Source organism: Electrona antarctica (assembly GCF_951216825.1).
Source record: "Electrona antarctica genome assembly, chromosome: 11".
NCBI classification, from domain to species: domain Eukaryota; kingdom Metazoa; phylum Chordata; class Actinopteri; order Myctophiformes; family Myctophidae; genus Electrona; species Electrona antarctica.
In genome coordinates this window covers 30,387,138-30,398,170 of record NC_136792.1, presented here as the reverse complement: position 1 = coordinate 30,398,170, position 11,033 = coordinate 30,387,138, and the positions used below count along the sequence as shown (strand labels likewise).

Here is an 11,033-nt window from a genome sequence, read left to right as displayed (position 1 = left end):
GTTTAGTGGCCTGCTGCACGGATTGTGCAAGGACGTGCTGTGCTTGGCCACTGGCCAGTAGCCATTTTGAGTGGCAGTCGGGGCAAATGCTCTCGCCTATCGGTTCGCAAATCGAGCGGCTAAGCGAACTTCACAACGTTCGACACGGAAACTTGGTCGCCTTAGCTCGCTCAGTGGTGTCTCACGTGGCTCAAGTTTCGCTTGAGACAACGGGCCTCCGTCTTAGTCTAGTCCATAGAGTAATATATTTAGGTCTAGTCCGCAGTTGTTGTAGGCGAGAGGCCGAGAGGCGCCACGAGAGGCACTTGGCCACAGAAGAAGAAGAAGAGAGAGAGAGAGAGAGAGAGAGAGAGAAGCGCCTGTCCGAATCTAGCCTTCTCAACTGCGGAGCACTGGGAGCAGTCTCGAAAATAACTTATTTTTTGTCCCACAAATGAACTGAGAGAGAGCTAGAGAGAGCGAGGGGGAGCGCACGCTAATGCAAATCATCCTGTATCCATAACATAGCATTTGCTACATGCTAGTGCCACTAGGTGGCACTGTGAGAAGTGCTATACAAATAAAATGTACTTACTTACTAGGTGCGGTTCCATTAAGCCTTTGCGAAAAAAGGAAGCGTATGTTCATTAAGTCGAAAAAAGAATGTGCGAATTGTCGGTGTTTCCATTAAACTGATCAAATGTGCATATGAAATAAGTTCATGAAATATGCAGTAGGTGGCACTGTTTTGCCATTAAAGTGAGGCTCATGTAAAGGGTTAAAAACCTTTTCCGCAAGTGTTTCCATAAACTATTTGCGCATTTCCCTTTTTTCGAAAAAGCCAAAAGCCGCCACCTTCAAGCGAAAAAGTGTTTTTGCGAAAAATGGAGACTTATTCGCATTTTGAGGTGTTTCCATCCAGGAGATTTTGCGCAAGAGCCTTAATGCGCAGGAAAACGGCTTCATGGAAACGCACCTACTGACTGTCTCCTTGGATGCCGCTGCGGCTTTTGACACCATTTTATTTGTAGGTTCCATATAGATTAGGGGTGCATCGATGTGGAAATTCTTGGCCGATACCGATGTTAAAAAAATATTCTAGCCGATAGCCGTTGCCGATGTATACCGTATTTTTCCAAATAGTAGTTGTTAATATGCAAAATCGATTTGGACCCCGGGCGTTTATAAGGAACTAGGCTGCAATTTGCAGTAGGCCGTTATTTATTTTTGCACCGGTCTGCACCAGGCCATTATTTGGTTATAGTTCCTGTCGAGCATGTTTGGAGGAATATCACTGCACTCAGTACACTGAGCGACACGCAGCCGCTCTATACGTACATCTCCGTACAAGGGTGTGTTACTGGATTTGGCTGCAGTAGACCATCTGTGAAAGTCAAGTTTTTTACCGATGCGCCGATGGCAGTTAACAAGGCAAATATCGGCCCCTACCGATTGTCGGCCGATACATCGGTGCACCTCTAATATAGATCATATGCAGATCGTGGCTATCTTGCCATTAAGTTAATGGCAGGGTGGCAACTAGCTGCCTCCTGCCTTATGTGCAAATTCAAAACAGGTGGTAGTAGTACGCACTACCCAGGACCGTTGAGTGATATCCAACGAGCACTTCCAAACTCGTACACTAACCATCTGCAAGGAATTTCTTGACAATTTATTTTTCTAAGTGTTGGAGTTTGGAAGTGCTCGTTGGATATCGTTCATAACATGTCTACAGTGGATTTTTATGAAACAAACACTTTTCAGATAATTCAAGCTGCAATGTTGGTGAGTTTGACGTTGTTTAATACAAATCAGATCCGTTTGGATGTATGGGCTGGGCTGTCAATGTCAAATTGCGGCTAGTTGCCATGAAGCCATTAATTAACTTAATGGCAAGATGGCCGCGGTCTGCAAAAACTCTATAAGTACTTTGAGACATGATAGCCTTTTAAAATGAGTACCGGTAGCTTTCATTATTTTATTTGTCATTTTATTTGACTTGTCATTGTTTCCCCACCATTTCCCATTAAATGCAGAGTAGGATTTGTGCAGTTTACTGTATCCGATCGTATGTTACAATTAAGTTTGATTCACACTTATATAATTACACACACACACAAAGGCAATGACGTATGTTATAAAAGTATATAAACATGTAGGCCTATAATTGTGATACATTAGCATAATTATCAAATTATTCCCCAAAACAAGAAATGACTATAACTTTGCTTCTACTTAACTTAGAAAGGTGATCTAAGAGTCTATGTCCATGTTTGTGTTTGTGATGTCTAGAACTTCATCTGTTGCCATGGTGCAATCATGCCATCAATTTTCATGAATTATGAAAACAAAACAAGGACATTTCTACATGTTTCACGTTTAGTCTGACTCTGCAAACTTTTATCATTAAGCAAATTTGCATAAATTGTGAAATTATTAGGCTGAACACATTTATACTATTAATATGCCTATATGTTTTGCTATTAATTTATTGAGAAGGACCTTACAGACAGTCTAAGTCTGTTTAGATGTCCATAAAATACTATCTTGTCATATTAAGTCATGTAACCTTGATGAGTTTAAGTTTAAACCTGGGAAGGAACCTTGAAGGAATCAAACAACATGCACAAGACATGTCTGGAGCTCTACTTACTTTGTCTTCATGCGCACAACCGAAGCCGAGAATCAGCCGACACCATATCAACAGCTGATTACAGATGATCTGTCACGCTCTTGTGCGGTTTCTAGCAAGATTCTCTATAGAGGTCTCTATTAGCAGTCACTACTTCTTCAAATGACCAGTTGGCTGCCCTCTGAAAGATCTGAGGCAACAGCAGTCCTACCTGGTGGTCAGACCACACCCGTACAAACTAAGGTATCACATAATCACAATATCCCTATCTGATCAGCAATGCATAACTCAATCCTGGCGTCTGAGAAGTCTTGGCTTTGACAGAGGTCTTCGTGCTTATAACCAAACCATATAAACCTCAGTAAAACTATGCTTGCCTTAAACCTAACTCTATTCTTAAACGTAACCTCAGTAAAACTACGCCTAACCCGGAAACGTATTTGTAACCTTATTCTCAGTAAAACAAAAATAAAGAATACAGCAGCTCGGCCGCGTGAGGTCGGCGGGAAAAAAACGAGGGCGAAATGGATTATGGGCGACGGTATACCTACCTGTTACCGGTGTGGGGCGTTGCAAGGCAAACAAACACAAACAATGTGCTTTGATGTTGGTAGATTGTAGGCTAATCCCGACACAGGCCTATTCGTTCATAGGCCTATACACATTCAGGAAATATTATCCTATTGTGAATATTTTTGAGAAGTCAGAGAAGGCATATTTTGTATACATTATAATGAAACAAATGTATGCATATACCGGTATTTGTACGACTTTAAGGTAGAACTTCTTTATGAATCCCTCATGCATCAGTGTATTACTCGGTGACCCCATAGTCTTTCCTCTAGCACCACCCTTTGGACAAAATGAGCAGCACCGCTCTAGTCTAGCTGGGCGTTTAGACAAAAAGAAAAAAAGGGGAAAAAAAGAGAAACAAAAACGAAACCCATGTAGGTTACCGGTACTCCAGGGCTATTCTGCTGATTAGTGTTTAAATTACCCTGAGTCCATTATTTTATATGATATTCTAATGTTACTTTATGCTTTTTGTAATGTTTTTGTTTCTTGCTTTTCTTTTTTGCTCTGTGCACTTGCATTTCATGAAAGTTGCTGCCTAGCTCTGGTCCATAGCTAAATGCAACAGCACAACGGCATTAGAGCTATGGACCAGATTAGCCTATAGCCTAATTAAGTTTATTATTATTATTATTATCATCATCATCATCACACATGCATTACTAAAAGCACACATGCACACCATAAAATGAAGCTTTAGGAAACACCATGATGTTAAAAAAGACCTCAGCCGCCCTACTTTCATTCCTGTTGGAATGCAGATTGTAGCAAAGCTTGCTTTCCACAAATAGATTAGGAACATCATAAGGTCTGGCACAAGATAACATTTAGGCCTATATACTTTTTAAGTAGCCTATTCAACACAAAACGCATAAGCCTACTTAGTTGTATGACCTGGCCTCATGGGCCTTTCATTAAGTGTGTTCACTGTTGCTTCATTTTTCAAGTGACACTTGTGGAAATTAAGGAGAGGCTGCTTCTGGTAAAAAGAGGGATAAACTGATAAGAGCAGTTGAAAATGGCTGCATAGCCCTGGCTAAGGTTACAGTCAGAGAGGTTGAATTTCAGCCAATGAGGTTATTTCTCTTCTCCCATTGTGGGTATTGTTGCTAAAAAACAGAAAGTGGGTTAGGTGTTTTGTAGCTCTTTTCCTGGATGCTGAGAGAACTACAGTGCTGTCACAACTAACCTCACGTAACCAGGCTTTCCACCTCAGGTCACAACAGTTGTTCCAAACATTTCTTTCAAAGTTTCATACAACAGCCCATGACTCGGAAGACTACGGCCTGATGTATGCTTGTTTACTGATGCAAGCTCGCAATTCATTTCCAATGGGAGTCACATGGTTTGACACAACATTTTTGTTGTATGAGGGGGTGGGGGGGCAGTCGAAACACAGCCGAAAGCCATACAACACAAATGTTGTGTCAAACCTTGTGACTTCCATTGGAAATGCATTGCGAGCTTGCATCAGTAAACAAGTCTCATGCATCTAGGATCCAACAATGTTGCCTGCTAGATGCGAAGGTGTGAGTCAGGCCTACGGCTTTACTCAGACCTTTACAACAGAATGTTGTATAGCTGATGCATGAGACTTGTTTACTGATGCAAGCTCGCAATGCATTTCCAATGGAAGTCGCATGGTTTGACAACATTTTTGTTGTACGAGGGGGAGGGGGGCAGTCGAAACACAACCGAAAGCCGTACAACACAAATGTTGTGTCAAACCATGTGACTTCCATTGGAAATGCATTGAGGCAAGATGTAAACAAACCCTTTGTTTACATCTAGCATGCATCAATGTTGTATGCTAGATCGAAAGGTGTGAGTGAAGCCTACTGTACAGCTGTCGGCAGGGGCAAATTCATCACTGAAAGCAAAACTTGAGTAGCCTACTCAGCTGAAGGGTTTACTCTGTTACCATGATTATCCAATAGTGTATGATTGTGCATGCATAAAGTTAATGGGAAATCGAGTGGCAAAGTGACTTGGCAAAGTGAGTTTAATGTCGTTTAACATCATTAATGCAATCAGATAGGACTTTTGTTTGGATGTATGGGCTGTCAAAGCCAGAAAAGTATTTTTTTAATTTGTGAAGTTCCCTTAAAATAAACTCTGTAATACTAATAGTCCTTTTGATGCTTATACTGGGTAGATGGCAGCTTTACTACTTCTTGTCTTACGATGAATATCTAAATTGCTGCTGAGCTTGTAGTTCTATTTTTTTATATATATATCTGTGAACATTTTCAATTTTTCACCTATGACATGGCTAAAATGGGAATGCCAGATTTAAAGTGGTTAATGTAAGCAACACCTTTGAAACTATGACAAACGGCTAAACGAGATGCTCTTCATTGTAACCCTACACCACATCAGGCAATTTCCCCAATTAATTCTCCCCCATTTGGTGAAAGGCTGTGCTGATTAGAAGTGAAATCAGTCGGCGGCACTGGCCAGACAAAAAGGTTAACACACAAAGCACACAGCGGCAGCATTGCTCTTTGATTGGTTGAGAAAGGCAACAACGAGCTCCATTTCCTCATTCCAGCTCACAATTAAAGTACAGTAGAGGCATTCAGCTCTATTGTGTGTTCCAACAGAATAGTGGGGGCACAGAGGGCCAGAACGCACAGGGCACACATGACAGTGAAAACTGGCCCTGTGGTGCATCTTCACAAAGAGGACGAGTGTGACCGTTTTCTTCCTTTTATTTGCAATGTTCTTTATTATCTCTTCCAGTTTCAGATGTGAAAAGAGGCATTAATTTTCTTTAATTAAATATCTTTTTTAATAAAGTAAAGCAAAAAAGTATTTACACTTTTTTTTTTTGTCTTTTCGTTTTCTTCTTTCAATTAAATTGTAATCAATGACTTGGGGTGGAGAATTATAAGCACCTTCTGCCAGCTGGGGAGAGAAACATAAATACAGGGGTGGGGTGGGGGGCCTGCCACTTGTTTGTTTCCAAAGGGGAGAGCGGGTTACATGGCATTTCATTTGCATGTTTCATTTATATTAAAAAACAAAAAAAGTATATTTACAGACCTCTCCTGAAATGCATTTCCACTCATGGAAGCAGAAAAGTATCTGTACTGTTAAACGTGAGGGATTTGTGTGTGTGTGTGAATATATATATATATATATATATATATATATATAAATATACACACACACACAAATCCCTCAAGTTGGGATATATGTATGTATGTATGTATATATGCTATGTATATACGCTATACATATATAGACATACATAGACACACATTTTGGGAGATATATATGTATATATATATCTCACACGTATCACGTATCAATAATACCTTTTTCCTTTTTTCCCTCTTTATTGCTTTACTTAGCAGTAAAGTTAAGCAAACGTTTTTTTTTCTTGAAGGATGACCCATCGCTCTTTCAGCCCACAGGTCTTTTTGAAGTGCAGGTAGCATGTAAAAATAGACACACATCAGAGGGAAGGTGTAGGGGTGTTGTGTAGCCATTTGGGGGAGCATCGTGACCCCATACCCCAGCAGCAAAAGGTCATTGTCCATCGCCCCTAAAGGTCATCCAAAGGTCCATGTCCAAACCTTAAGGAGTCCACAACCGTTCCTTAAACTGTCTGAAATGTCCATAGACAGCTGTTGTGTCCTCCTTTCGTTGTGTTTCATTCATGATTCTTATATTATATAAAAAAAGCACACTCCAATCATCCAACACCCAGAAAAAAGAGAAGACAAACAGCTAACCATCTACATAAGCTTGTCATATAGATCATACACCAAACATACGCAAACAGATGTCACCACGTCTTGTCCACGTGGTGCACAAGTATGTCATCAAAAAATAGAGATGTGAGCAGCTTTTTAACGTTCTCCTGTTGGGGTTTTTCAGATTTTTCGTTTTGATTTTTGTTGTTTGTGGTTAAGCAAAACTTCTCCCATAGTGTCACCGCGGAAGAAGCCATTTTAAAACATGGAGATAAAAAAGCAACACTGAAAGAACTCAGCATCTTACTCTCTACGGCGCCACAACACCTCAGTATTTCATCTCCCAAATCTTCTCTTTTTTAGTTTAAGCACTTATTTCATTGAGTTCAAAAACATATTCGGCAGCACAGGAAAAATATAATATGAAGAAACTGAAAGAAAAACAAAAAACAAAATAGTACGATCGAATGTTCGATCCGTAATACAATCTCTCCCAGTTGAAGAAAGGTTTTTTTTCTTGCTTTGTATTTTTCTGTTTATGCAGAAGGATTTTGCTGATTCAGTGTCTTCTGAATCTTCCACTCAACAATCGCACTCCCACATGATCAATGTCTGACACCCCACCAGGCTTTCTTGAAGTCCAGGGGGTGGGGCAGGAGTAGTGGGGGGCCTAGCTGTTGTCAGACTCATCCTCTGCCTCGCGGAGCCAGGTGAAGAAGGCGGTGACGGACTTTAGGGCCACACCCTTGCCCTGTTGCTCGGTAGTGTCCTTGCTGGACTCCCACTTGTAGAAGGCCTCCTCTTTGATCACGTCCTCGTCATAAAGGGTGTCAAAGAACATCCGCAGAAGGTCTAGAGAGAGAAGAGCCGACAAGAGAAGGTGAAAAGAGAGACCAGATCGAAAGTTTTACGTACCAGCCTAAAAGTAAATTTAATACACTACAATTTACCCATTAAGACCGGGAAAGCAGCTGTGTCATTTTTAATTTGAGCTAAATAAAAAGCAGATATACAAGCTCATAATACCTTCATACACAGTTGTGGCTGTCTTGGGTCTGCTTTGCTCACGTAATACTAATATGACATAATGAGAGTCCTGGTTTGGAGTTAATGAATGGTACTAGTCTAGTGTGCATCACATGGTGGTAAACATGAATGACACTCACTGGCAGGCTGCTCCATCTCCACCATGAGGGCCTGCAAGGCATAGAGAGCTTGCAACTCCATCTGTTCGTCCTTCAGGTATTTCTGCAGCAGCTTGGCTCTGTGGTTGATCTTCTCACTGTCCACCTTGTATGGATTCTCACCTGAAGGACAAGAGTGGTGCCAAAACTGACAATGTCAAACACTCAGGCACCATTACCAACTCAAGGCATCATAAGGGTGTTTCACGTTATTGACAACTCTGGCTGCAAAATGTATTATTAAATACAATGGGCTCTATGCACACATGCAAGTTTGTAAAGAACTTGGGCCTCTTCCCTACTTGCTTCACAGGTATTACCGATGATACTAATGAAGGCTCTGTTCCATTCTGGTCAAACAAGAGTCTGGGTGCTGCTATTGTGCATATTGGCTCACTGGAAACACTGCTACACCAGTGGGTCCCAAAGTATCCTTGAGTGGTTTCCAAATGGTCCCGTACAGGTCTGTAACTCTGACAGTGTACAAATGGAACGAAATGGACCCTTATGGGTCCATTTGTACACTCAAGAGTTATGGGTGTCCTTGAAATTAAAGGTTTGAGAACCACTGTACACTAAATGGAACAGAGCCTTAATTAGTATCATCGGTAACACCTGGAAGGAAGTAGGGAAGGGGCCCGGAAGTAGGAAATTATTCTGTGTGCATAGAGCCCATGGCACATGAGCACAGAGGTCAATCACAGCAGGTCTACTTCCACCGTATAGAAAGGAGTGCAGAGCATGCTGGGTGTAGCCCCCTCTCCGAAACTAGCTCCTCGCCACTCGCCCTACACACTTCCATTCGGTATGCGCATAGTTATAAATAATAGAGACGGCACCGGAATTCCTCTCCCATCCACTTGCATTGAGTTGCTCACCCAACGCATGAGGAGTTTTCACCCCTTCTTCCGGATTGGAAAAGTGGTGGGCTCCACCCATTTGGGGCCCATCTAAATCATAGAATTGTATTCAATTCAACAGAGCTCTCATGAACCCGCCGGGCTGAAAGCATGAACGAGCACTGCAGTGACGTACATGCTTGCTTATAGTTCGCACCTCAAAAGGGTACGGAGGCGTGGCCACGGCCGTCTTGAGTGACAGGCACGCAGTGCTGCTGTTACTAGAAGCAGGCAGCGCTGTTGCAGAGTGCACCAGGCGATGATTATATTTACCCTTAGTTTATTATATTATTTATACACATTACATAAAAGCTACTGGCCTTAGCATGTTAATGAATCCATCTCATCTCTCTCCATCCATCCATCCATCCATCACTTTTCCAAACCGGAACAAGAGGTGAAAACGCCTCATGCGCTGGGTGAGCAACTCAATGCAAGTGGATGGGAGGGGAATTCCGGTGCCGTCTCTATCCTCTGCTTGCTGAAACTGTGGTATCCTGCACAGTCTAGGCAAACTGTCATCTGAGCTGGACTACGTATGGCGAGAAGTGTACTCACAGATCATGGCGGACTGGCAGATAGAGGTCATCAACGCTCTGACAAACGTGTTGGAGGACGTCTGCTCTTCCTCCAGGTTGGCCTGCACACAAACTCACACTGATTAACATTCATGATGATGTGACGGGTGATAAGCAGGGTTAACAATGCAACTATAGCATTTAAAAATAAATCACACACGTGTGAAGTGAGGGGTGCTCTCTCATCATACATCATCTCATTCTCAATGTTTGTTTACACAGACCCTCCAAGCTGGACATAGGAGGGTCTAGCGCCCCTCAAGAATCGAACCACATGGGAATAGTGTGGCTTGAATGTGGATCTTAGACGTCATGTGGCCAGCCTGTGACGTCAGTCATTTATGACATCAGTCGTCTCTATGCCATCTATGATGATGCATGATGCCAAATTTGTGCAAGATGTCAGCATGATCAGAGCCCTACTGATTTGACATTGACATCTGTCATGATCAGAGCCCTACTGATTTGACATTGACATCTCTGCAGTTTATTAGTATATCAATCCCCAACATGGTTTGATGTAGTTGTCTGATTTCGACAGACAGTTGCCAAAGTGTGTGGTACTGGTATCCATATTAATTAACTGCCATCTAAGGTTGTTTGCGCTGTCATAGATTTACGGTCTGTGTTCCATGGTACGTTGCTGACAGATTGCAGAAATAAAACAATATAAATGTATGAGTGCATCAAGTGTCAGCTAGTCAGAAAATCTTGGAAGTGCAAGAAATAGGAACTCAAAGGCACTGTCGAAGTTCCTGATAACGTAATTTTATTCTTAGTGACCTAACCTAGACGAACAACGTTCAGCGTTGGTTAGTCACGAGTACGCTGCAACCTTAAAGCTGATGGTCACAAACAGAACTAAACATTGACCTAGATTTGAGACCAAATGTCCTAAACCCTCTTTAGGACATTTAAGCGTACCTCGATCCAGTCGAAGATCCTGGTGTTGTCGGCATTGTCCTGATTGATGAGTCTGTCCAGCTGTTTGCTCATTTCAGTGGGGCTCACCTCTTCCTTCTTGTCCTTCTCAGTCTCATCGCCCAGGGTGAACTCCACATTCTATGAAGATACAGGACAGAGGACACCATGATATGTTTGACATGTCCAATAACATGATTCTGTTGGAAACGTATTGGCTGGTCTTGCACATGGCTAAAATTAACAGATAGACAGGAAGCTGTGCCGTCTTTGACTGAAAATGAGTGGTGCAGGTGGAGCTCTGACCTTTTCTGTCACAAACTTATTGACATCTTCGTCCTCAGGCAGGAAGTCTTTCCAGCCAAGGCCTGCCTCCCTCCACATGGCTCCCACCTTTATATCGCTCTGCAGGAGCAAGAGAGGAAGATGGTATTCAGACTGATGCATTCATCAATGTAACAACACCCATTAGTGGGTTAGTTTAACATCATTCAGTTTTCAGTATTCCAGTGTAATGAATTAATGATATTGTGACAGTGTGTCAGGGTTAATAGGGCGAGTAATTA

The 11,033-nt window shown here is 42.1% G+C and overlaps 1 protein-coding gene across 1 annotated transcript in view; it reads right to left on the bottom strand.

Annotated features, from left to right (window-relative positions):
* Nucleotides 1–5,417: 5,417 nt before the first annotated feature.
* Nucleotides 5,418–11,033, bottom strand: part of LOC306932753 (eukaryotic translation initiation factor 4 gamma 1-like) — a 62,894-nt gene continuing 57,278 nt past the window's right edge. The window contains exons 29-33 of the mRNA XM_079514665.1: nt 10,774–10,872; nt 10,471–10,608; nt 9,527–9,608; nt 8,052–8,192; nt 5,418–7,737 (exon numbers count right to left, since the gene is read on the bottom strand). Of these exons, the coding sequence (XP_079370791.1) occupies nt 7,556–7,737; nt 8,052–8,192; nt 9,527–9,608; nt 10,471–10,608; nt 10,774–10,872 (642 nt within the window). The 3' untranslated portion in view covers nt 5,418–7,555. The remainder of the gene's footprint in view (nt 7,738–8,051; nt 8,193–9,526; nt 9,609–10,470; nt 10,609–10,773; nt 10,873–11,033) is intronic.